This window comes from Coregonus lavaretus (genome assembly GCF_964263955.1).
Source record: "Coregonus lavaretus genome assembly, chromosome: 4".
Taxonomy (NCBI): Eukaryota; Metazoa; Chordata; class Actinopteri; order Salmoniformes; family Salmonidae; genus Coregonus; species Coregonus lavaretus.
This window is the reverse complement of record NC_139991.1, coordinates 66,830,802-66,858,261: the sequence shown is the minus strand read 5'-3', so window position 1 is coordinate 66,858,261 and position 27,460 is coordinate 66,830,802. Positions and strand designations below refer to the sequence as shown.

The following is a 27,460-nucleotide window of genomic DNA, read 5'->3' as shown; positions in this document are numbered from 1 at the left end:
GCGCTATTGCCATCAAGTAAGCTTGGGTTTTGCTAGGACATTGTGGACGGAGGTGACGGATGGGTGTAAGCCGCGAGCTCCAGCTCCGAGGGTCGCGTGTTCAATCCCAGTGATAGGCAGCTGTTTTTTATTTTATTAATTATTTTACCATATCCCAAACCTTAACCCTTAACTTGACCATTCAGAATTAATGCCTAAACTTAACCAGCTGCGAGGCGCCGTCAACAGCAGCAGAGCAACCCAGGTTGTCCAAAACACCTAGAAATGTCATGTTTGGAGCAACTTTGAAATTTGAAATTTGGAGAAATGTGGACAAATGTCGGAATCTGAAGTTAAATTGGTCAAACCGTGAGATCTTGTTTTAGTCCCTGGTTCCCTTTACGTCTGTGAACTGTAGTCACACACGCAGACAAACGCACACATGCGCACACACACACACACAGAGAGAGAAACACACACACACTCTCTCGCTCTCTGATCTGTCCTCTGTCACATCCTCTCTCTGAGTAATGCACCAGGATGGCTCATAGGGGAACACAGTAAACCTGCCCCATAGAAAGAGAAATGTCCAGTAAACCTGGCCCCATAGAAAGAGAGATGTTCAGTAAACCTGGCCCATAGAAAGAGAGATGTCCAGTAAACCTGGCCCATAGAAAGAGAGATGTTCAGTAAACCTGGCCCATAGAAAGAGAGATGTTCAGTAAACCTGGCCCATAGAAAGAGAGATGTCCAGTAAACCTGGCCCATAGAAAGAGAGATGTTCAGTAAACCTGGCCCATAGAAAGAGAGATGTTCAGTAAACCTGGCCCATAGAAAGAGAGATGTCCAGTAAACCTGGCCCATAGAAAGAGAGATGTTCAGTAAACCTGGCCCATAGAAAGAGAGATGTCCAGTAAACCTGGCCCCATAGAAAGATAGATGTCCAGTAAACCTGGCCCATAGAAAGAGAGATGTTCAGTAAACCTGGCCCATCGAAAGAGAGTTGTCCAGTAAACCTGGCCCCATAGAAAGAGAGATGTCCAGTGTGTGCACACGTACACTGAGTGTACAAAAATATAAGAACACCTGCTCTTTCCATGACATATACTGAACAGATGAATCCAGGTGAAAGCTATGATCCCTTATTGATGTCTCTTGTTAAATCCACTTCAATCAGTGTAGATGAAAGGGAGGAGATAGGTTAAATAATTATTTTCAAGCCTTGAGACAATTGAGACATGGATTGTGTATGTGTGCCATTCAGAGGGTGAATGGGCAAGACATCAAATGTAAGTGCCTTTGAACGGGTTATGGTAGAGGGTGCCAGGCACACCTGTTTGTGTCAAGAACTGCAACGCTGCTGGGTTCTTCACACTCATCAGTTTCCCGTGTGTATCAAGAATGGTCCAGCACCCAAAGGATATCCAGCCAACTTGACACAACTTTGGGAAACATTGGAGTCAACATGGGCCAGAATCCCTGTGGAACGCTTTCGACACCTTATAGAGTGCATTCCCCGATGAATTTAGGCTGTTCTGAGGGTAAAAAAGCGTTGGGGGTGCAACTCAATATTAGGAAGGTGTTCCTAATGTTTGGTATACTCAGTGTATATGCATTTGTTTGCATGTGTGTGTGTGTGTGTGTGTGTGTGTGTGTGTGTGTGTGTGTGTGTGTGTGTGTGTGTGGGTGTGTGTGTGCGTGCATGCGTGTACGGGCATGTGTCTAAGTGGATGTGGGGCTGTGCTTCTCTCTGAATGGATTCAGTGTGGCGTCTCCCTGTCAACTGCTCTATGTGATCAGAGGAAAGTTAATGTAATTGTGAAACTGTCTACTGACAATGGTGATGGCAAGACTCAACTCTGCTATGTTAACAACTGGCAATATCATGATGATGATTACTGTACTACATCTTTATTTACATTTACATCATTTAGCAGACGCTCTTATCCAGAGCGACTTACAAATTGGTGCATTCAACTTATGATAGCAAGTGGGACAACCACTTTTTTTTGTTCTTTTTTTTATGGGGGGGTGGGTTAGAAGGATTGCTTTATACTATTCCAGGTATTCCTTAAAGAGGTAGGGTTTCAAGTGTCTCCGGAAGGTGGTCAGTAACTCCGCTGTCCTGGCGTCGTGGGGTAGCTTGTTCCACCATTGGGGTGCCAGAGCTGCAAATAGCTTTGACTGGGCTGAGCGGGAACTGTGCTTCTGTAGAGGTAGGGGAGCTAGCAGGCCAGAGGTGGATGAACGTAGTGCCCTCGTTTGGGTGTAGGGTCTGATCAGAGCCTGAAGGTAAGGAGGTGCCGTTCCCCTCACAGTTCCGTAGGCAAGCACCATGGTCTTGTAGTAGATGCGAGCCTCAACTGGAAGCCAGTGGAGTGTGCGGAGAAGCGGGGTGACATGAGAGAACTTGGGAAGGTCGAACACCAGACGGGCTGCGGCGTTCTGGATAAGTTGTAGGGGCAGGGAGCCCAGCCAACAGCGAGTTGCAGTAATCCAGATGGGAGATGACAAGTGCCTGGATTAGGTAGGGTCGTACTCTGCGAATGTTGTAGAGCATGAACCTGCAGGATCGGGTCACCGCTTTGATGTTAGCAGAGAACGACAGGGTGTTGTCCAGGGTCACGCCAAGGCTCTTTGCACTCTGGGTGGAGGACACAATGGAGTTGTCAACCGTGATGGCGAGATCATGGAGCGGGCAGTCCTTCCCAGGGAGGAAGAGCAGCTCCGTCTTGCCGAGGTTCAGCTTGAGGTGGTGATCCGACATCCACACTGATATGTCTGCCAGACATGCAGAGATGCGATTCGCCACCTGGTTATCAGAAGGGGGAAAGGAGAAAATGAATTGTGTGTTGTCTGCGTAGCAATGATAGGAGAGACCATGTGAGGATATGACAGAGCCAAGTGACTTGGTGTATAGAGAGAATAGGAGAGGGCCTAGAACTGAGCCCTGGGGGACACCAGTGGTGAGAGCACATGGTGCGGAGACAGATTCTCGCCACGCCACCTGGTTGGAGCGACCTGTCAGGTAGGACGCAATCCAAGAGTGAGCAGCGCCGGAGATGCCCAACTCGGAGAGGGTGGAGAGGAGGATCTGATGGTTCACAGTATCAAAGGCAGTGGATAGGTCTAGAAGGATAAGAGCAGAGGAGAGAGAGTTAGCTTTAGCAGTGCGGAGAGCCTCCGTGACACAGAGAAGAGCAGTCTCAGTTGAATGACCAGTCTTGAAACCTGACTGGTTTGGATCAAGAAGGTCATTCTGAGAGAGATAGCAGGAGAATTGGCTAGAGACAGCACGCTCAAGAGTTTTGGAGAGAAAAGAAAGAAGGGATACTGGTTGTTGTAGTTGTTGACATCGGAGGGATCGAGTGTAGGTCTTTTGAGGAGGGGTGCAACTCTCGCTCTCTTGAAGACGGAAGGGACATGGCCAGCGGTCAAGGATGAGTTGATGAGCGAGGTGAGGTAAGGGAGAAGGTCTCCGGAAATGGTCTGGAGAAGAGAGGAGGGGATAGGGTCAAGCAGGCAGGTTGTTGGGCGGCCGGCCGACACAAGTCGCAAGATTTCATCTGGAGAGAGAGGGGAGAAAGAAGTCAAAGCATAGGGTAGGGCAGTGTGAGCAGGACCAGCGGTGTCATTTGACTTAATAAATGAGGATCGGAAGTCATCCACAGAGAGGGAGGAGGGAGGGGGAGGAGGTGGAGGATTCAGCAAGGAGGAGAAGGTGGCAATAGGGTTAGAGGCAGAGGCTTGAAATTTAGAGTGGTAGAAAGTGGCTTTAGCAGCGGAAACAGAGGAAGAGAATGTAGAGAGGAGGGAGTGAAAAGATGACAGGTCTGCAGGGAGTCTAGTTTTCCTCCATTTCCGCTCGGCTGCCCGGAGACCTCTTCTGTGAGCTCGCAATGAGTCGTCAAGCCATGGAGCAGGAGGGGAGGACCGAGCCGGCCGGGAGGATAGGGGACATAGAGAGTCAAAAGATGCAGAAAGGGAGGAGAGGAGGTTTGAGGAGGCAGAATCAGGAGATCGGAGGGAGAAGGATTTAGCAGAGGGAAGAAATGATAGGATGGAAGAGGAGAGAGTAGCGGGAGAGAGAGAGTGAAGGTTGCGACGGCACATTACCATCTGAGTAGGGGCAGAGTGAGTAGTGTTGGAGGAGAGCGAGAGAGAAAAGGATACAAAGTAGTGGTCGGAGACTTGGAGGGGAGTTGCAGTGAGATTAGTAGAAGAACAGCATCTAGTAAAGATGAGGTCAAGCATATTGCCTGCCTTGTGAGTAGGGGGGGACGGTGAGAGGGTGAAGTCAAAAGAGGAAAGGAGTGGAAAGAAGGAGGCAGAGAGAAATGAGTCAAAGGCAGACGTGGGGAGGTTAAAGTCACGCAGATCTGTGAGGGGTGAGCCATCCTCAGGAAAGGAACTTATCAAGGCGTCAAGCTCATTGATGAACTCTCCAAGGGAACCTGGAGGGCGATAAATGATAAGGATGTTAAGCTTGAATGGGTAGTGACTGTGACAGCATGGAATTCAAATGAGGAGATAGACAGATGAGTCAGGGGAAAAAGAGAGAATGTCCACTTTGGAGAGATGAGGATTCCTGTGCCACCGCCGCGCTGACCAGATGCTCTCGGGGAATGCGAGAACATATGGTTAGACGAGGAAAGAGCAGTAGGAGTAGCAGTGTTTTCTGTGGTAATCCATGTTTCCGTCAAGAAGTCGAGGGACTGGAGGATAGCATAGGCTGAGATGAACTCTGCCTTGTTGGCCGCAGAATGGCAGTTCCAGAGGCTGCCAGAGACCTGGAACTCCACGTGGGTCATGCGCGCAGGGACCACCAGATTAGAGTGGCAACAGCCACGTGGTGTGAAGCGTTTGTATGGCCTGTGCAGAGAGGAGAGCACAGGGATAGACAGACACATAGTTGACAGGCTACAGAGAAAGGCTACAATAATGCAAAAGAAAATCGGAATGAAATGAACTAAACATCTGGGAAAGCGAGAGAGCGGGGCCTCCCTCACTTTAGTTTCACTGAAACACTCAACTTCCACTTTAGAAATTACAATTGTTGTAAACTACAGCGGTTCAATGTTTCTAGGAATAGACTCTAACTTAGTTTATTCAGCTAGCTAACTTGGTACACCGAATCATATGACGCCAAAGCCAACTAGCATGCCAGCCTCCAATAACACGGTTTAGCACCAATACTTGGTTACAACAAACCACCAGTGTGTTAACACTCCAAGCAGATCATTCGTGTCCGTGTCTAACGTTGTGTAAAGTTTGGGGGTAGTTTTGACAGTTTGAGTGAGTACGTCGTCAACTTATTCAGCCAGTTAGTTAGCTAGAATAGTTAGCATACTAGCTAGCCATTGCTCTCTGCCAACGAACTAACCCCTCCTCCCACGGCACGAACACACAGAGAGCCAAGCTAACGTTAGCTAGTCACCCCATGTCCCAAATTCCCTTGAACGACTCTGGTTACCAGTATGTAAAAACAAAAATAAATGTAGGTTATAGCTTACCCTTAGTAGCTACTGTTAGCCAGTTAAGTGCAAAGCTAGCCACTGAATCGATTCAGCCAGTTCACGTCCCAACGGAGAGAAAGCTTCTCCAAATATTAACGCTAGGTCGTTCCAGCTATTGTTTAGTTAGCTATCCAGGTAGCTACATTTCGAGTACAGTAGCTACTAACTACCTAACATTAATGCTTCAGATAATGAGGTTAGAAAAACAGCTGAATGGTAGGTAGCTAGCTGGCATAATTACAGGTACTCTTAAGCGTGTCATAACATTGGAAACAACTATCCACAGTTGCTAATAGTTACCAGTAGCTACCCGCTAGCTAGCTAGCTTTATTGGTCCAGGTAGTGGGTTAGCTAGCCTCGTGCTTCACCGGGCTCAGCCGAATACAATACTTACCTACAATAATTACCTACAATAACCTACAATAACTACCTAGATAAACTACCTACAATACCTAACTACAATATCTACCTACCTACAATCTAAATACATGGTTTAATCTTTACTCGACACCATATGAGCCAAGCTTACCTCCCGCCAGAGAGAGACACAACCTCACCCGTCGCTGTCCAAGTGTCATGGTGATCTGTAGCTCTGGTCCAGGGCGTTACGTATATATATATATATAAATACAGTGCCTTGCAAAAGTATTCATCCCCCTTGGCGTTTTTCCTATTTTGTTGCATTACAACCTGTAATTTAAATTGATATTTATTTGGATTTCATGTAATTGACATACACAAAATAGTCAAAATTGGTGAAGTGAAATTTAAAACATAACTTGTTTCAAAAAATTCTAAAAAATAAATAACGTAAAAGTGGTGCGTATTCACCCCCTTTGCTATGAATCCCCTAAATAAGATCTGGTGCAAACAATTACCTTCAGAAGTCACATAATTAGTTAAATAAAGTCCACCTGTGTGCAATCTAAGTGTCACATGATTTCAGTATATATACAACTGTTCTGAAAGGCCCCAGAGCCTGCAACACCACTAAGCAAGGGGCACCACCAAGCAAGCGGCACCATGAAGACCAAGGAGCTCTCCAAACAGGTCAGGGACAAAGTTGTGAAGTTACAGATCAGGGTTGGGTTATAAAAAAATATCCAAAACTGAACATCCCACGGAGCACCAAAAAATGGAAGGAATATGGCATCACAACAAACCTGCCAAGAGAGGGCCGCCCACCAAAACTCATGGACCAGGCAAGGAGGGCATTAATCAGAGAGGCAACAAAGAGACCAAAGATAACCCTGAAGGAGCTGCAAAGCTCCACAGCGGAGATTGGAGTATCTGTCCATAGGACCATTTTAAGCCATACACTCCACAGAGCTGGGCTTTACGGAAGAGTGGCCAGAAAAAAGCCATTGCTTAAAGAAAAAAATAAGCAAACACATTTGGTGTTCGCCAAAAGGCATGTGGGAGACTCCCCAAACATATGGAAGAAGGTACTCTGGTCAGATGAGACTAAAATTGAGCTTTTTGGCCATCAAGGAAAACGCTATGTCTGGCGCGCAACCCAACACCTCTCATCACCCCGAGAACACCATCCCCACAGTGCAGCATGGTGGTGGCAGCATCATGCTGTGGGGATGTTTTTAAATCGGCAGGGACTGGGAAACTGGTCAGAATTGAAGGAATGATGGATGGCGCTAAATACAGGGAAATTCTTGAGGGAAACCTGTTTCAGTCTTCCAGAGATTTGAGACTGGGACGGAGATTCACTTTCCAGCAGGACAATGACCCTAAGCATACTTCTAAAGCAACACTTGAGTAGTTTAAGGGTAAACATTTAAATGTCTTGGAATGGCCTAGTCAAAGCCCAGACCTCAATCCAATTGAGAATCTGTGGTATTACTTAAAGATTGCTGTACACCATCGGAACCCATCCAACTTGAAGGAGCTGGAGCAGTTTTGCCTTGAAGAATGGGAAACAATCCCAGTGGTTAGATGTGCCAAGCTTATAGAGACATACCCCAAGAGACTTGCAGCTGTAATTGCTGCAAAAGGTGGCTCCAAATATCGACTTTGGGGGGGTGAATAGTTATGCACGCTCAAGTTTTCTGTTCTTTTGTCTTATTTCTTGTATGTTTCACAACAAAAAATATTTTGCATCTTCAAAGTGGTAGGCATGTTGTGTAAATCAAATGATACAAACCCCCAAAATATCCATTTTAATTCCAGGTTGTAAGGCAACAAAATAGGAAAAATGCAAAAGGGGGTGAATACTTTCGCAAGCCATTGTATATAAAGTACCAGTCAAAAGTTTGGACACACCTACTCATTCAAGGGTTTGTCTTTATTTTTACTATTTTCTACATTGTAGAATAATAGTGAAGACATCAAAACTATGAAATGACATATATGGAATCATGTAGTAACCAAAAAAGTGTTAAACAAATCAAAATATATTTTAGATTTTAGATTCTTCAAAGTAGCCACACTTTGCCTTGATGACAGCTTTGCACACTCTTGGCATTCCCTCAACCAGCTTCATGAGGTAGTCACCTGGATTGCACTTCAATTAACAGATGAGCAAAGAGAAATGACAGTCCATCATTAAATCAAATCAAATCAAATTTTATTTGTCACATTCGCCGAATACAACAGGTGTAGACCTTACAGTGAAAAGCTTACTTACAAGCCCTTAACCAACAATGCAGTTTTAAGAAAGAATACCTAAAAAAAATAAGACATAAAAGTAACAAATAATTAAAGAGCAGCAGTAAAATAACGAATGCGAGGCTATATAAAGGGGGTACTGGCACAGAGTCAATGTGCAGAGAGTAGCAGCAGCGTAAAAGAGGGGGGGGGGGGGTTCAATGCAAATAGTCTGGGTAGCTATTTGATTAGATGTTCAGGAGTCTTATGGCTTGGGGGTAGAAGCTGTTTAGAAGCCTCTTGGACCTAGACTTGGCGCTCCGGTACCGCTTGCCGTGCGATAGCAGAGAGAACAGTCTATGACTAGGGTGGCTGGAGTTTTTGACAATTTTTAGGGCCTTCCTCTGACACCACCTGGTATAGAGGTCCTGGATAACAGGAAGCTTGGCCCCAGTGATGTACTGGGCCATATGCACTACCCTCTGTAGTGCCTTGAGGTCGGAGCCCGAGAAGTTGCCATACCAGGCAGTGATGCAACCAGTCAGGATGCTCGCGATGGTGCAGTTGTAAAACATTTTGAGGATCTGAGGACCCATGCCAAATCTTTTCAGTCTCCTTAGGGGAAATAGGTTTTGTTGTGCCCTCTTCAAGACTGTCTTGGTGTGCTTGGACCATGTTAGTTTGTTGGTGATGTGGACACCAAGGAACTTGAAGGTCTCAACCTGCTCCACTACAGCCCCGTCGATGAGAATGGGGGCGTGCTTGGTCCTCTTCTTTTTCCTGTAGTCCACAATCATCTCCTTTGTCTTGATCACATTGAGGGAGAGGTTGTTGTCCTGGCATCACACGGCCAGGTCTCTGACCTCCTCCCTATAGGCTGTCTCGTTGTTGTCGGTGATCAGGCCTACCACTGTTGTGTCATCGGCAAACGTAATGATGGTGGTGGAGTCGTGCCTGGCCATGCAGTCATGAGTGAACAGGGTGTACAGGAGGGGACTGAGCATGTACCCCTGAGGGGCCCCTGTGTTGAGGATCAGCGTGGCGGATGTGTTGTTACCTACTCTTACCACCTGGGGGCGGCCGGTCAGGAAGTCCAGGATCCAGTTGCAGAGGGAGGTGTTTAGTCCCAGGGTCCTTAGCTTAGTGATGAGCTTTGAGGGCACTATGGTGTTGAACGTTGAGCTGTAGTCAATGAATAGCATTCACACATACAGTGGGGAAAAAAAGTATTTAGTCAGCCACCAATTGTGCAAGTTCTCCCACTTAAAAAGATGAGAGATGCCTGTAATTATCATCATAGGTACACGTCAACTATGACAGACAAATTGAGAATTTTTTCCAGAAAATCACATTGTAGGATTTTTAATGAATTTATTTGCAATTTATTTGTCACCTACAAACAAGCAAGATTTCTGGCTCTCACAGACCTGTAACTTCTTCTTTAAGAGGCTCCTCTGTCCTCCACTTGTTACCTGTATTAATGGCACCTGTTTGAACTTGTTATCAGTATAAAAGACACCTGTCCACAACCTCAAACAGTCACACTCCAAACTCCACTATGGCCAAGACCAAAGAGCTGTCAAAGGACACCAGAAACAAAATTGTAGACCTGCACCAGGCTGGGAATACTGAATCTGCAATAGGTAAGCAGCTTGGTTTGAAGAAATCAACTGTGGGAGCAATTATTAGGAAATGGAAGACATACAAGACCACTGATAATCTCCCTCGATCTGGGGCTCCACGCAAGATCTCACCCCGTGGGGTCAAAATGATCACAAGAACGGTGAGCAAAAATCCCAGAACCACACGGGGGGACCTAGTGAATGACCTGCAGAGAGCTGGGACCAAAGTAACAAAGCCTACCATCAGTAACACACTACGCCGCCAGGGACTCAAATCCTGCAGTGCCAGACGTGTCCCCCTGCTTAAGCCAGTACATGTCCAGGCCCGTCTGAAGTTTGCTAGAGTGCATTTGGATGATCCAGAAGAGGATTGGGAGAATGTCATATGGTCAGATGAAACCAAAATAGAACTTTTTGGTAAAAACTCAACTCGTCGTGTTTGGAGGACAAAGAATGCTGAGTTGCATCCAAAGAACACCATACCTACTGTGAAGCATGGGGGTGGAAACAACATGCTTTGGGGCTGTTTTTCTGCAAAGCGACCAGGACGACTGATCCGTGTAAAGGAAAGAATGAATGGGGCCATGTATCGTGAGATTTTGAGTGAAAACCTCCTTCCATCCGCAAGGGCATTGAAGATGAAACGTGGCTGGGTCTTTCAGCATGACAATGATCCCAAACACACCGCCCGAAGACTTACAGAAAACGTTTGACCTGTGTCATTGCCAACAAAGGGTATATAACAAAGTATTGAGAAACTTTTGTTATTGACCAAATACTTATTTTCCACCATAATTTGCAACTAAATTCATAAAAAATCCTACAATGTGATTTTCTGGATTTTTTTTCCTCAATTTGTCTGTCATAGTTGACGTGTACCTATGATGAAAATTACAGGCCTCTCTCATCTTTTTAAGTGGGAGAACTTGCACAATTGGTGGCTGACTAACTACTTTTTTCCCCCACTGTATATATATATATATATATATATATATATATGTATAAAGCTCTGGTCCAGGGCCTGTATCCACATAGCGTCTCAGACTAGGAGTGCTGATCTAGGGTCAGTTTATCCTTTTAGATCATCATTAATAATGTTTTATGGACAGATCCTAGATCATATCACTCCTACTCTGAGATGCTTTGTGGATTCGGGTGTTAGTGTACACTCCTCCACTATGTAGTGGAGTTAGGTGCTATAATGGAACGAAAGGTAGGAATGTTGATAATGTAGTTAAAGCAGTGGAGGAGAGGACTGGTGACACAGGGAGGGAGGTGTACATCTGAAACTAGAGAGACGAGGTAGAGGTAGAGAGAGAGAGAGACGAGAGAGAGAGAGAGACGAGAGAGAGAGAGAGACGAGAGAGAGAGAGAGAGAGAGAGAGAGAGAGAGAGAGAGAGAGAGAGAGAGAGAGAGAGAGAGAGAGAGAGAGAGAGAGAGAGAGAGAGAGATAGACGGAGAGAGAGGGAAAAGCAAAGGGAGAGTGACAGTGAGGGACAGAGAGAGAGAGAAATAGAGAGAGAGAGAGAGGGGGGGGGATTGAGAGAGAGAGAGAGAGAGAGAAGGCAGACAGACAGACAGACAGAGAGAGAGGAGACAGAGACAGAAAGCGAGAGAGCGAGAGAGATTGAGAGAGAGAGAAAGAGAGGGGGCAGATGGAGAGAGAGAGACAGAGAGACAGGGGGCAGATGGAGAGAGAGAGAGGGAGCGAGAGAGAGAGAGAGAAAGAGAGAAGTGGTGAAGGAAGCTTGAGGTAGTAATTTTGCCAGTGTACAGGGCCCATTCGTTGAATATTTGATGTAGACGGATAGCTGTCCACTCCAGCGGAACAAACCAGATTGGAATCCAGCCGCTCATCTGGAAAAGGCTGTAATTTAAAGTCATAGATGACGTGGCGTCACCTGGGTTCTGGACCAACCACCTGGGTTCTGCCCCTTGTCACACACACAAGCATGCATGTAAACACACACACATACGTACACACCCACACACACATAAATATGTGCGCACACAACATGCATGCACGCAGGTACACAAACATGCACACTCAAACACACAAACCTATCAGCCCGGCTTTCCTACAATTATCGACAAAACTGAGCAGATTTATTCTTGAACAACAAGCAGTAGTTTTAATTTTTAATTGTTTTGAGTGTGCATCAGTGAGAGTTCTGTCAATTGTGTTATGGTACCAGAGCCACATTGTATTCGTTCTTACTGTCTCTTGAATGCAAGTGTGTAATAATCAAAATCACACTTCGCCAAGTGTTTACTTTTCACTATAATCAAGTTAGAGTTCACACACTTACACCTACTACTGCTGCTCCTCTCTCCCCTCCACCCAGGTGTCTAACATGCTGACCACATTTTGCGTTGCAAAATATGTACACATACATGTTATTCAATCATTGCACCCACACCACTCGCGCGCGTTAACGAGCGTCTGCGTAGCCAGGCGCTAAAATAGGACTTGGTTCTATTTGTGACGCTTGACGCGCTGCAAGTCCCGCCTCTCCCATCTCCTCATTGGTTTTTAGCAGCAAATACCCACGTGGGTGATTGAAAGATGAACTGACGTCCACACTCCAGTCCAGTTGGTGGTGGTAATGCACCTTAAAATTAGGTTTACCCTTTTATCTGTGGATTAATTGTCGGAGTAGAGGACCTTGTGCATTTCAGGTAAAATAACAACCCAATGTTTATATCCAAGGACAAATTAGCTAGCAACAGCAAGCTAGCTAGCTAAATTCCCATGAATATTTAATGCTTTTCTAACTGTCCCCAAATTGATATAATTGGTTCAGAGTTAATTTTGATATTTCAACCTGTGTGTCCTGATCACGTCTGGTGTGGATGGACAAAATCAACATGCGTGCGCGCCCAGTATAGTCAGCATGTAAGATACTTCCTATGGCTCCTCCTCTCTCCCCTCCACCCAGGTGTCTAAGAGACTTCCTATTGCTCCTCCTCTCTCCCCTCCACCCAGGTGTCTAAGAGACTTCCTACTGCTCCTCCTCTCTCTCCCCTCCACCCAGGTGTCTAAGAGACTTCCTACTGCTCCTCCTCTCTCTCCCCTCCTCCCAGGTGTCTAAGAGACTTCCTACTGCTCCTCCTCTCTCCCCTCCTCCCAGGTGTCTAAGAGACTTCCTACTGCTCCTCCTCTCTCCCCTCCTCCCAGGTGTCTAAGAGACTTCCTACTGCTCCTCCTCTCTCCCCTCCACCCAGGTGTCTAAGAGACTTCCTACTGCTCCTCCTCTCTCCCCTTCACCCAGGTGTCTAAGAGACTTCCTACTGCTCCTCCTCTCTCCCTTCCTCCCAGGTGTCTAAGAGACTTCCTACTGCTCCTCCTCTCTCCCCTCCACCCAGGTGTCTAAGAGACTTCCTACTGCTCCTCCTCTCTCTCCCCTCCACCCAGGTGTCTAAGAGACTTCCTACTGCTCCTCCTCCCTCCCCTCCACCCAGGTGTCTAAGAGACTTCCTACTGCTCCTCCTCTCTCCCCTCCTCCCAGGTGTCTAAGAGACTTCCTACTGCTCCTCCTCTCTCCCCTCCTCCCAGGTGTCTAAGAGACTTCCTACTGCTCCTCCTCTCTCCCCTTCACCCAGGTGTCTAAGAGACGTCCTACTGCTCCTCCTCTCTCCCCTCCACCCAGGTGTCTAAGAGACGTCCTACTGCTCCTCCTCTCTCCCTTCCTCCCAGGTGTCTAAGAGACTTCCTACTGCTCCTCCTCTCTCCCCTCCACCCAGGTGTCTAAGATACTTCCTACTGCTCCTCCTCTCTCCCCTCCTCCCAGGTGTCTAAGAGACTTCCTACTGCTCCTCCTCTCTCCCCTCCTCCCAGGTGTCTAAGAGACTTCCTACTGCTCCTCCTCTCTCCCCTCCTCCCAGGTGTCTAAGAGACTTCCTACTGCTCCTCCTCTCTCCCCTCCACCCAGGTGTCTAAAATACTTCCTACTGCTCCTCCTCTCTCCCCTCCTCCCAAGTGTCTAAGAGACTTCCTACTGCTCCTCCTCTCTCCCCTCCACCCAGGTGTCTAAAATACTTCCTACTGCTCCTCCTCTCTCCCCTCCTCCCAGGTGTCTAAGAGACTTCCTACTGCTCCTCCTCTCTCCCCTCCTCCCAGGTGTCTAAGAGACTTCATACTGCTCCTCCTCTCTCCCCTCCACCCAGGTGTCTAAGAGACTTCATACTGCTCCTCCTCTCTCCCCTCCACCCAGGTGTCTAAGTGTAACATGCAAACGTTTCTGTGATATAATACAAAACTTGTCATTCTTCTGGTTTAGGTCAACTTTGTTATTGATTAATATTAAATATAGGGAGTCAGTAGGAAGCCCTTACCGGGGCTTGAACCCAACACCTTAACTGTTACGTCAAAGGATGTGAATCTGTTGACGAGGTGCCTAGGTGTTGGATTAACATCGCTGCAATATACTTAAGCGAGTACACACTCACTCCTGTGCCTTTGCTACCCTTTAACACACACTCACCCACATCCACACACACTCACTCCTGTGCCTTTGCTACCCTTTAACACACACTCACCCACATCCACACACACTCACTCCTGTGCCTTTGCTACCCTTTAACACACACTCACCCACATCCACACACACTCACTCCTGTGCCTTTGCTACCCTTTAACACACACTCACCCACATCCACACACACTCACTCCTGTGCCTTTGCTACCCTTTAACACACACTCACCCACATCCACACACACTCACAGACACTTGTCATCACCTCTTGGTGTAAACATCTGACACATACATAAACAGTCACACACACACACACACACACACACACACACTCACATCCTTCCTCCTGTCCCCTGTACCCAGGTGTAAGTGTAACCTGCACGCGTCGCTGTGCTTGCTGCAGGAGGGAGACCTCCAGTGTCAGTGTGAACACAACACCACGGGACAGGACTGTCAGCGCTGCAAGAAGGGTTTCAAGGCCAAGTCCTGGAAAGCTGGCTCATACCTGCCCACACCCAACGGATCCCCCAACACCTGTATGTGCCCCAGTTCTATTCTATGTTCACTTTGAACAGGTCCCACTTATACAGCTCACTCATACATAAAGTTCATTATATTATTTTCTATTCTATTCTAATATGTCTACTTTTTACAGGCCCCACTGATACTTTTACTGACTATAGGTACGCTGAATAGAAAGAAAACTGTTGCTTTCCTTTCTGTTCAGTATACAGTGTTTCTGTACCAAGAAATGTTTGCGAGTTTTACTTTTTGATCTGTAACAGTGTAATAACTATGTAATTACTATGTAGTTACAAAAAACTGTGGGTTGGTAATCGATTGATTTCAAGCGATGAAGTATTCTGAAACACAAATGGTATTATATATAATATGTAATATATATGGGGCTTCCTGTAGCTCAGTTGGTAGAGGATGGCACTTGCAAACGCCAGGGTTGTGGGTTCGATTCCCACGGAGGGCCAGTATGAAAAATGTGCGCACTCACTAACTTGTAAGCCGCTCTGGATAAGAGCGTCTGCTAAATGACTAAAAATTATTTTACAAATATGCCATTTAGCGGACACTTTTTATGGAAATGTTACACTATGTTGGATCCTTTTATTATCTTATGCATAAAAGGTTATGTTCTTATGTTATTTTTGTTCATCAATATTTATTTGAAACATGTACAGTGGGGGAAAAAAGTATTTAGTCAGCCACCAATTGTGCAAGTTCTCCCACTTAAAAAGATGAGAGAGGCCTGTAATTTTCATCATAGGTACACGTCAACTATGACAGACAAATTGAGAAAGAAATATCCAGAAAATCACATTGTAGGATTTTTAATGAATTTATTTGAAAATTATGGTGGAAAATAAGTATTTGGTCACCTACAAACAAGCAAGATTTCTGTCTCTCACAGACCTGTAACTTCTTCTTTAAGAGGCTCCTCCGTCCTCCACTGGGACCAAAGTAACAAAGCCTACCATCAGTAACACACTACGCCGCCAGGGACTCAAATCCTGCAGTGCCAGACGTGTCCCCCTGCTTAAGCCAGTACATGTCCAGGCCCGTCTGAAGTTTGCTAGAGTGCATTTGGATGATCCAGAAGAGGATTGGGAGAATGTCATATGGTCAAATGAAACCAAAATAGAACTTTTTGGTAAAAACTCAACTCGTCGTGTTTGGAGGACAAAGAATGCTGAGTTGCATCCAAAGAACACCATACCTACTGTGAAGCATGGGGGTGGATACATCATGCTTTGGGGCTGTTTTTCTGCAAAGGGACCAGGACGACTAATCCGTGTAAAGGAAAGAATGAATGGGGCCATGTATCGTGAGATTTTGAGTGAAAACCTCCTTCCATCAGCAAGGGCATTGAAGATGAAACGTGGCTGGGTCTTTCAGCATGACAATGATCCCAAACACACCGCCCGGGCAACGAAGGAGTGGCTTCGTAAGAAGCATTTCAAGGTCCTGGAGTGGCCTAGCCAGTCTCCAGATCTCAACCCCATAGAAAATCTTTGGAGGGAGTTGAAAGTCCGTGTTGCCCAGCGACAGCCCCAAAACATCACTGCTCTAGAGGAGATCTGCATGGAGGAATGGGCCAAAATACCAGCAACAGTGTGTGAAAACCTTGTGAAGACTTACAGAAAACGTTTGACCTGTGTCATTGCCAACAAAGGGTATATAACAAAGTATTGAGAAACTTTTGTTATTGATCAAATACTTATTTTTCACCATAATTTGCAAATAAATTCATTAAAAATCCTACAATGTGATTTTCCTGATTTTTTTCCTTCTCATTTTGTCTGTCATAGTTGACGTGTACCTATGATGAAAATTACAGGCCTCTCTCATCTTTTTCAGTGGGAGAACTTGCACAATTGGTGGCTGACTAAATACTTTTTTCCCCACTGTATGAAGGATGCATGTGGTCTCTATCCAATGTCCTGAATGAAAGCAGAGAATAAGAGAGTGATGAGTTACGTAAAAAGAGAGAAGGAAGAAAAGAGAGAAAGCGAGGGAAGAGATTAAGAGAAATAGAGACAGAGAGTTATTTCCTCTTTACAGAGAGCAGAGAGCAAAGCAGTGTAGTGCATGGGGGGAGATGTAACTGTAGCTAGCGATGATAAATTAATCATCTAGGCCAGCTACTCCCATCCTGCCACTAACTGCATATAGATCAGTGTTCCTCTGTCCTGGTCCCACGGAATGTGCAGGCTTTTGTTCTAGCCCAGCACCAAAATAATGGATTTAACTAATTAATGGACAAATTATTAACGGTAGTTGATTGGTGAAAAGCCTGCACCCACTCAGGTCAGGCCAGGATTGAAGAACACTGATGTATTTTTTTATATATATTTTTTTTTAGTGTGCAACACACACTTGCTCTTTCTACAGTTTGATAAACGAGGGAGGGAAGACTTTGTCAAATGAATGCATGAATAAACAGATATTTATCCTCTTTCTTTTGTTCCTTCCCCCTCCCCCTCTCTTTCCCTCCTTTTCAGGCGCAATCGCTGGTGCCCCCACGGGCGGTGGTTCTAGTAAGTTATAACAAGCCAAGCAGAGGATGCTGCATCCACATTCTCAGTCTCCTCTATCTCTCACCCCCCCCCCTTCTCTATTTTATTTATCCCTTTATCCCTCCATCTATCACTCTATCGTTCTATCTCTCTGTTCTTCATCCAGCTCCCTCTGTTCGTCTTTGTTGGTTGCAGCGCTGGCCTTGTCTTCTATATTATTGATAGGCCTCCCTGTACTGTCGGCACCGTTATGTCCTTTTCATTCCAGCAACGCTGGCTTCCACTGGAGGAATCTTTCCACAGTTCTTTCTGACTTAGTTGGACTGAAGTCGCACTGGTGGAGAAGCATGGGAGAGAAAGAGATAATGAAAGAGAAGAGGGGGGAAAGAGAGGAATGGGAAAGAGTGTGTGGGTGGTAAAGCAGAGGCAGGGGAAAGGAGAGAGAGAGAGAGCGAGAGAGAGAGCGAGAGAGAGCGAGACAGACAGACAGACACAGAGAGAGAGAGAGAGAGAGAGAGAGAGAGAGAGAGAGAGAGAGAGAGAGAGAGAGAGATGGAGAGACAGACAGACACACAGAGAGAGAGAGACAGACAGACAGACAGAGAGAGAGACAGACACACAGAGAGAGAGACAGACACACAGAGAGAGAGAGACAGACAGACAGACAGACAGACAGACAGACAGACAGACAGACAGACAGACAGACAGACAGACAGACAGACAGACAGACAGACAGACAGACAGACAGACAGACAGACAGACAGACAGACAGACAGACAGACAGACAGACAGACAGACAGACAGACAGACAGACAGACAGACAGACAGCAGGGGAATGTGTGTGTGAGAGAGAGAGGGAAATAGAGGGAGTGAGTGTGATTGTTTAAGTGTGCTGTAATGCGGTGTGATTCCGGGAGAGGAACTCCTAGAGGAATTAATAAAAGGGAATTTGATTAGGGATTCTCTCTGTGGAGACGCTCTCTGCACCGAGCGCTTAGACGGAAACGATGGGCAAAGTGGCAACATCAGACCTGACAGACAGCACTGGTCTCTCACTGGTCTCTCACTGGTTAGTCTACAGGACTGACTGGGCCGCCATTACTTTTTTGACAAGGAACTAATATATTTCACAAAATATTGCATGTTACAAACAGCACCCTATAGGACTGACTGGGGGGACTTTACAATTGGACAGTGGTTAAAACAGACTTGCAAAACTTGCATATGTATTAGATTTGTTTTAAAACTATTAATGGATTTAAATATATGACATATGCTTTTAGACTACTCTTACCGCTTACAATGTTTTTTCGGTTGAAACGGTGGGGAGGGGGAGGTTTTGGGTGGACAGGGGGATGTTTTGGGTGGGCAGGGGGATGTTTTGGGCGGGAAGGGGGATATTTTGTTTGTTCGTCATCTTGGAATCTTCTTTCTCACAGAACTGTCAGAACCTTTGCCTTTGACCACCACAACCACTACTTCAACCACCACTACTACTTCCATAACTGAAAGTCAAAGTGAACCTGAAACTACAGCCATAACCCCCACTACCACACCAGAACCAGACCCGACCACAACCGCAACCGCTACTCAGGAAGCCTCTGCTACTACTACTCAGGGAGGAGGGCACCTAGAGAAGGTAGAGGTAGTGATAGGTCCAACATTATAGATAGTAGTTATAGGTAGTGTGTGTGTGTGTGTGTGTGTGTGTGTGTGTGTGTGTGTACACGTGTGAGTATTTATTTCAGATGTGCATTATCTCTTGTGCATTATCATTGTCAAGCCATCATCTTGGTTGACATTAATGCTAGATGTAGCTACTGGCTAGTCCATCTATTCTATTCATAGGAGAGAGTGGGCGTTGTGCTGCTACAGTATGGACAGTCTGACTGGATTATTTCTGGCTGACTGGGTTTGAGGAGCCCAGATCCGACAGGACCAAACACACACTGTCAAGACCATGAATATAAAGTGGTCCTCAGAACCGGGTCTTGTTCCGACCGACGACGGTCCCAGGCTAAATTTAAACCTGACATCTTGGGAGCCAGAGCGCCGCTCGTGTTCCTCTGGAAAAGCACTTAGGACGTGGGAAGCAGGGAGGGAGAGGCCGGAGAAAGAGGGAATGCCAGGAACGTCGTCTGTGATGTCGTCAGAATCTTCTTTGAGGAAATCCAATAAGTGCTGTTGTTGAACAGCGCAGCACTTTTTGGTCTTTTTAGGCCGACGTCAGGAGCTCCGATAGAGTCACTGATAAGCTGTGATTGAGGAGCAGCTGACTGAAGCACAGTGTAAATCCCTTTAGGGACTTTTCAAAGCCCACAGTGTGGGGATCAAGGTTAGATAGTGACACAAACTCGTATTGTCATATTTTGCCAATTATTGCCAATTATTTCTTACAAAGACAATTAAATACATTTTGTTATCAGACATATTGCTCATTTTAGATACCACAGTAAGTTGGTCTACTGTATTTTATTTTCAGCTAAGCAACCACTGAGACAGCTATACTGTCATTAGAGAAGAGCACAGTCTAACAAACTACCAGGGTTGGGGTTCATTCCATTTCAATTCGAGTCAATTCAGAAAGTAAACGAAATCCCAATTCCAATTCACCATTTTCCTAATTGAAAAGCACTGAAGAGAATTGGAGTTGGAATTGAAATGTCAGTACACTTCCTGAATTGACCAGAATTTTAATCGAGCTGACACCAAACCTTGCAAACTACACTCTTAGAAGAAGAAAAAAAAAAAGGTTCCAAAAGGGTTCTTTGGCTGTCCCCATAGGAGCACCTTTTTGTTTCCAGGTAGAACCTTTTTGGGTTCCATGTAGAACCACATGGAACCCTAAGAAGGTTCTACCTGGAACCAAAAGGGTTCTACCTGGAACCAAAAAAGGTTGTTCAAAGGATTCTCCTATGGGGACAGCAGAAGAACCCTTTTAGATTCTAGATAGCACCTTTTTTTCTAAAAGTGCACAGCATACCACACTGTATCAGTAGCTTTCACTAAGCTATATACTCTGATACACTTGACAATGGGCTTTTGATCTGCTATACTTAGAGCTGCCACTAAGATGTGATGCTATCTTGCTTTATATTTTATCTGGTGGTTAGAATAGTTTATCTGGCAAGGGCCTGACCCTGATGTTAGGAGCTTCGTTACCAGTCTGGTGTGTGTGTGTGTGTGTGTGTGTGTGTGTGTGTGTGTGTGTGTGTGTGTGTGTGTGTGTGTGTGGATGGCATATGGCTTGGCACAGTGAAACCCATAAATCATCCTCATCCTCCCCTCTTCCTCCCGGGGAACAGAGGTCTGAGGTCGTACTCTGATGGTGGAGCACACCACACACACACACAGAGGCATGCAAACACACACACACACAGAGGCATGCAAACACACACACACACACAGAGGCATGCAAACACACACACACAGAGGCATGCAAACACACACACACAGGCACGTGCACACACACACACACACACCCCACCGTCCCACCTCCTCCCTACAGGTACAATACATGCTGTGCCTGACCAGGAGTCTACCCTCCTAGACCTAAGAATAGAACACCCTGTAACTCCCAGTCCAGTCATAACAAATGACCATACCAAGCCCTGCCAACCCTCCACACTCCAGTCCCCATTGACCTGTCTGACTGTGTTTAGAGTCAACACTATGACCTGTTTGACTGTGTTTAGATTGGAATGTGTGTGTGTGTGTGTGTGTGTGTGTGTGCATGTGTGTGTGAGTGCGCATGTGCATTCGAGCGTGTGTATGGTTTTCATATTGAGTTTGGGTTGGTTTGTGCATGCGTGTGTGTGCATGTGTCTATACATGGGTATACATCCTCCTTCCCTACATACAGAATGCACATTCCTTCCACACAAGTCTGTCTGCAGAGTGTTATACTGTACAGTAGGGGAAAGAGAAGCACCTCTATGCTTCCCTACACACAGCAGAGTCTATCCAATGAAACAGTACAGTAATGTGTGTATGGGGCCAGCCACTACACTAGAGAAACAGCTCCACTCTCCCTAAGTCTCCTGGGCCTCCCACCCCCAGGCAGTCAGCCAGTCAGTCAGTCCCTCCCCCAGCCAGTCAGCCAGTCAATCAGTCCCTCCCCCAGCCAGTCAGCCAGTCAGTCAGTACCTCCCCCAGCCAGCCAGTCAGCCAGTCCTCCCCCAGCCAATCAGTCCCACCCCCAGGCAGTCAGCCAGTGAGTCAGTCCCTCCCCCAGCCAATTAGCCAGTCAGTCAGTCCCTCCCCCAGCCAGTCAGCCAGTCAGTCAGTCCCTCCCCCAGCCAGTCAGCCAGTCAGTCAGTACCTCCCCCAGCCAGCCAGTCAGCCAGTCAGTCAGTCCTCCCCTAGCCAATCAGTCCCTCCCTCAGCCAGTCAGTCAGTTCCTCCCCCAGCCAGTCAGCCAGTCAGTTAGTCCCTCCCCCAGCCAGTCAGTCAGTCCCTCCCCCAGCCAGTCAGTCAGTCCCTCCCCCAGCCAGTCAGTTAGTCCCTCCCCCAGCCAGCCAACCAGATAGTCCCTCCCCCAGCCAGTCAGCTGGTCAGCCGGTCAGCCAATCAGTGAGTCCCTCCCCAGCCAGTCAGTCTCACTCCCAGCCAGGCAGCCAGTCAGTCAGTCCCTCCCCCAGCCAGTCAGCCAGTCAGCCAATCAGCCAGTCAGCCAGTGCCTCCCCAGCCAGTCAGCCGGTCAGTCAGTCAGTCCCTCCTATTGTGCAGGCTCAGATGGATAGGGGATAAGCAGTCTAGTGGCTAGCCAGGCTGATCCACAGAGCTCTGACCCCATTGGTCACTTTGGCCAGATGGGTGTGGGGGAGGGAAGATGAGGGCTGACCAGAGAGACCAAATCCTAACCCTTGGCCCCCTCTGACCCCTCCCCTTCCTAAAGCTGCCTTTGCAGGTTAGGTTTTGGCAGGTCAAGCGGGATTCCCTCTATGCTAAGTAGAAAACACAGACAGTCTGACACTCTGACACTTTGAGCCTTACACTCACACCACAGGTGGCTGGTGGCACCTTAATTGGGGAGGATGGGCTCATAGTAATGGCTGGAAAGGAATTTATGGAATGGTGTCAAACACATGGTTTCCATGGGTTTGATACTATTCCAGTCACCCCACTTCAGCCATTTTTATGAGCCGTCCTCCCCGCACCAGACTCCTGTGTCACATACACACAAACATGCACACACACGTCTTGACCTTTTTTACACAACACACACACACACGTCTACATGCCATACACACTCACACATACACACACACATGTGCGAGTGCACACACACACAAACAGCCCCTATCTTGTACAAATTTAGAGAAAGGCCAGTAGAATTCAACTTATTGCATAAACATGACCATGTATTAAAACCCAGCCAAATCACATCCTAATAAGAACGTAGTCCGTAGGAGGACAAACGTTCAAGTAACCATCCTGTCACTCATCTGGGTGTCATTAGGTGTTCTGGGAACAGTCTCTCAATCCCTCCCTGAATCACAATATCATCATTAGCGTTGTGCAAATGGCTGTCTAGAGCCACGGTAACAAATGACAGGGACACCCAGACTGACAGGTGGCATTAAGTGTTATTGTGATCATTTATCTTGCCTACATTAACCCAAACAAGTGACAAATTGTCTCATTATGCACAAATGTGTTTGTGTGACAGGAAAGACACGAAATACAGGGGACATAGTGGGTAGGAGTGTGTGTTTTTGTATGTGTGTGTGTGTGGGGGGGGTGTGGCGTGTGATTTGGACGGAGTCAGGCGCAGGAGGGTAAATCACAGAATAAAGGTTTATTCTGTATATATGTCAATACAAAGTACAAGGAGCTCCACCGAGCTCATATAACCTCCACAATAAACAATCACACACAAAGACAAGGGGGCAGAGGGAATACTTATACAGGTACTGGCCCCCATGTATGCACTCACTAATTGTAAGTCGCTCTGGATAAGAGTGTCTGCTAAATGACTAAAATGTCAATTGGATCACTAAAATGAGAATTGAAACCAGGTGTGTGTAATAAACAAGACAAAACAAATGGAATGATGTGATGAGGAGCAGCAGTGGCTAGAAGGCCGGTGACGACGAACCCTGAAGCCTGCCCGAACAAGGAGAGGAGGCAGCTTCGGAGGAAGTCGTGACAGTGTGTGTGTATTTGTGTTGTGTGTGTGTGTGTGCGTACATACGTGCATAAGAGTGTGTCATTTGACTACGTAATAGTCAGTCCCTCTATGCAGACAGACAGGACAGGATAGTCAGTCTATCTGTGCAGACAGACAAAACAGGATAGTCAGTCCATCTGTGCAGACAGACAGGACTGGATAGTCAGTCAATCTGTGCAGACAGACAGGACAGGATAGTCAGTTCATCTGTGTAGACAGACAGGACAGGGTATTCAGTTAATCTGTGCAGACAGACAGGACAGATTAGTCAGTTCATCTGTGCAGACAGACAGGACAGGATAGTCAGGTCATCTTGACAGGATAGGCAGACCATCTGTGCAGACAGACAGGACAGGATAGTCAGTCTATCTGTGCAGACAGACAAAACAGGATAGTCAGTCTCTGTGCAGACAGACAAAACAGGATAGTCAGTCCATCTGTGCAGACAGACAGGACAGGCTAGTCAGTCCATCTGTGCAGACAGACAGGACAGGCTAGTCAGTCCATCTGTGCAGACAGACAGGACAGGATAGTCAGTTCATCTGTGCAGACAGACAGGACAGGATAGTCAGTTCATCTGTGCAGACAGACAGGACAGGATAGTCAGTTCATCTTGACAGGATAGGCAGACCATCTGTGCAGACAGACAGGACATGATAGTCAATTAATCTGTGCAGACAGATAGGACAGGATAGTCAGTCCATCTGTGCAGACAGACAGGACAGGATAGTCAGTCCATCTGTGCAGACAGACAGGACATGAGTCAGTTCATCTGTGCAGACAGACAGGACAGGATAGTCAGTCCATCTGCGCAGACAGACAGGACAGGATAGTCAGTCCATCTGTGCAGACAGACAGGACAGGATAGTCAGTCCATCTGCGCAGACAGACAGGACAGGATAGTCAGTTCATCTGTGCAGACAGACAGGACAAGATAGTCAGTCCATCTGTGCAGACAGACAGGACAGGATAGTCAGTTCAACTGTGCAGACAGACAGGACAGGATAGTCAGTCCATCTGTGCAGACAGACAGGACAGGATAGTCAGTCCATCTGTGCAGACAGACAGGACAGGATAGTCAGTCCATCTGTGCAGACAGACAGGACAGTATAGTCAGTTCATCGCTGCAGACAGACAGGACAGGATAGTCAGTCCATCTGTACAGACAGACAGGACAGGATAGTCAGACCATCTGTGCAGACAGACAGGACTGGATAATCAGTTCATCTGTGCAGACAGACAGACAGGACAGGATAGTCAGTTCATTGCTGCAGACAGACAGGACAGGATAGTCAGTCCATCTGTGCAGACAGACAGGACAGTATAGTCAGTTCGTTGCTGCAGACAGACAGGACAGGATAGTCAGTCCATCTGTGCAGACAGACAGGACAGGATAGTCAGACCATCTGTGCAGACAGACAGGACTGGATAGTCAGTTCATCTTGACAGGATAGGCAGTCCATCTGTGCAGACAGACAGGACATGATAGTCAGTCCATCTGTGCAGACAGACAGGACAGGATAATCAGTTCATCTGTGCAGACAGACAGGACAGGATAGTCAGTTCATCTGTGCAGACAGACAGGACAGGATAGTCAGTTCATCTTGACAGGATAGGCAGTCCATCTGTGCAGACAGCCAGGACAGAAAAGTCAGTCCATCTGTGCAGACAGACAGGACAGGATAGTCAGTTCATCTGTGCAGACAGACAGGACAGGATAGTCAGTCCATCTGTTCAGACAGACAGGACAGGATAGTCAGTTCATCTGTACAGACAGACAGGACAGGATAGTCAGTCCATCTGTGCAGACAGACAGGACAGGATAGTCAGTTCATCTTGACAGGATAGGCAGTCCATCTGTGCAGACAGACAGGACATGATAGTCAGCTCATCTGTGCAGACAGACAGGACAGGATAGTCAGTCCATCTGTGCAGACAGACAGGACAGGATAGTCAGTCCATCTGTGCAGACAGACAGGCACATGTCATCACCAGATTATGTAATTATCCAGATCACAGTTTTTCTTCTTTCTGTCACAGCCAGGATTGGGGTCAATTCCATTTAATTTTTTTTATTTTTTATTTCAATTCCAGTCAATTCAGGAAGTACACTGAAATTCCAATTCCAATTCTCTTCAATGCTTTTCAATGAGGAAAATTGGGAATTGGAATTTGGTTTACTTTATGAATAGCCTGGAATTCAAATGGAATTGAGCCCAACCCTGGTCATAGTGAGGTGGTGCTGTTTGGTAACTCTCTGTTCTAGAAAAAGTAGTAGAAAATAAGTTTAAAAAACATTATTATTATCCAATGATTTTGACAGGGGCCATCCTTAAAAACAAAACAGACGTCAACAAATCAGAGCATGTGGAACATGAACCACTGTTCTAAGCCCCTGTCCTCTCTCTTGACCAGAGTCCAGCAGCGCCACAACTGGGCCAGAAGAGCCAGACCTCCGCTACCTGAGCATTGACCCTCCCACTGACCCTTCCACTGAGAGTCCCACTAAGACTCCAGGTGGTGAGATTAGACTAGACCAGTGCAGCCATAGCCTATAGCCAACCAGGGACTAGAGCTATATGTTGATTATCTTGATATTTAGAAAGGCAACATCCAGCATGTTATTAATGCTTTAATGGCCTTTGTATTACACTAGTGTGTGTATTAGCCAATAGGGCTAGTGTGTAGTACACTGGTGTGTGTATTAGCCAATAGGGCTACCGTGTAGTACACGAGTGTGTGTATTAGCCCATAGGGCTACCGTGTAGTACACAAGTGTGTGTATTAGCCAGTAGGGCTAGTGTGTAGTACACCAGTGTGTGTATTAACCATATAGCTAGTATAAGTATTTGCTTCTATACTGTAGATAGTGTGTATGACATCAGTACTTACAGTGCTATGAAAAAGTATTTGCCCCCTTTATAATTTTCTCTACTTTTGCATATTTGTGATACTGAATGTTATCAGATCTTCAACCAAAACCTAATATTAGATAAAGGGAACATAAGTGAACAAATAACACAACAATTACATATTAATTCATTTATTTCATAAACAAAGTTATGCAACACCCAATTCCCTTGTGTGAAAAAGTAATTGCCCCCTTACACTCAATAACTGGTTGTGCCACCTTTAGCTGCAATGACTCCAACCAAATGCTTCCTGTAGTTGTTGATCAGTCTCTCACGTTGCTGTGGAGGAATTTTGGCCCACTCTTCCATGCAGAACTGCTTTAACTCAGTGACGTGTGGGTTTTCAAGCATGAACTGCTCGTTTCAAGTCCTACCACAACATCTCAATTGGGATTAGGTCTGGACTTTGACTAGGCCATTCCAAAACTTCCAATTTGTTGCTTTTTAGCAATTTTCATGTAGACTTGATTGTGTGTTTTGGCTCATTGTAAAGGGAACACTTAAACAACACAATGTAACTCCAAGTCAATCACACTTCTGTGAAATCAAACTGTCCACTTAGGAAGCAACACTGATTGACAATAAATTTAACATGCTGTTGTGCAAATGGAATAGACAACAGGTGGAAATTATAGGCAATTAGCAAGACACCCCCAATAAAGGACTGGTTTTGCAGGTGGTGACCACAGACCACTTCTCAGTTCCTATGCTTCCTGGCTGATGTTTTGGTCACTTTTGAATGCTGGCGGTGCTTTCACTCTAGTGGTAGCATGAGACGGAGTCTACAACCCACACAAGTGGCTCAGGTAGTGCAGCTCATCCAGGATGGCACATCAATGCGAGCTGTGGCAAGAAGGTTTGCTGTGTCTGTCAGCGTAGTGTCCAGAGCATGGAGGCTCTACCAGGAGACAGACCAGTACATCAGGAGACGTGGAGGAGGCCGTAGGAGGGCAACAACCCAGCAGCAGGAAAGCTACCTCCGCCTTTGTGCAAGGAGGAGCAGGGGGAGCACTGCCAGAGCCCTGCAAAATGACCTCCAGCAGGCCACAAATGTGCATGTGTCTGCTCAAACGGTCAGAAACAGACTCCATGAGGGTGGTATGAGGGCCCGACGTCCACAGGTGGGGGTTGTGCTTACAGCCCAACACCGTGCAGG

The 27,460-nt window shown here is 46.5% G+C and overlaps 1 protein-coding gene across 1 annotated transcript in view; it reads left to right on the top strand.

Moving 5' to 3' along the window:
• Positions 1-27,460, top strand: part of LOC311127521 (netrin-G2-like) — a gene marked incomplete at its 5' end in the record, with an annotated part of 92,303 nt that overhangs the window by 42,558 nt on the left and 22,285 nt on the right. Inside the window, 2 exons of the mRNA XM_084159343.1 lie at positions 14,555-14,727; positions 17,206-17,241. Of these exons, the coding sequence (XP_084015469.1) occupies positions 14,555-14,727; positions 17,206-17,241 (209 nt within the window). The remainder of the gene's footprint in view (positions 1-14,554; positions 14,728-17,205; positions 17,242-27,460) is intronic.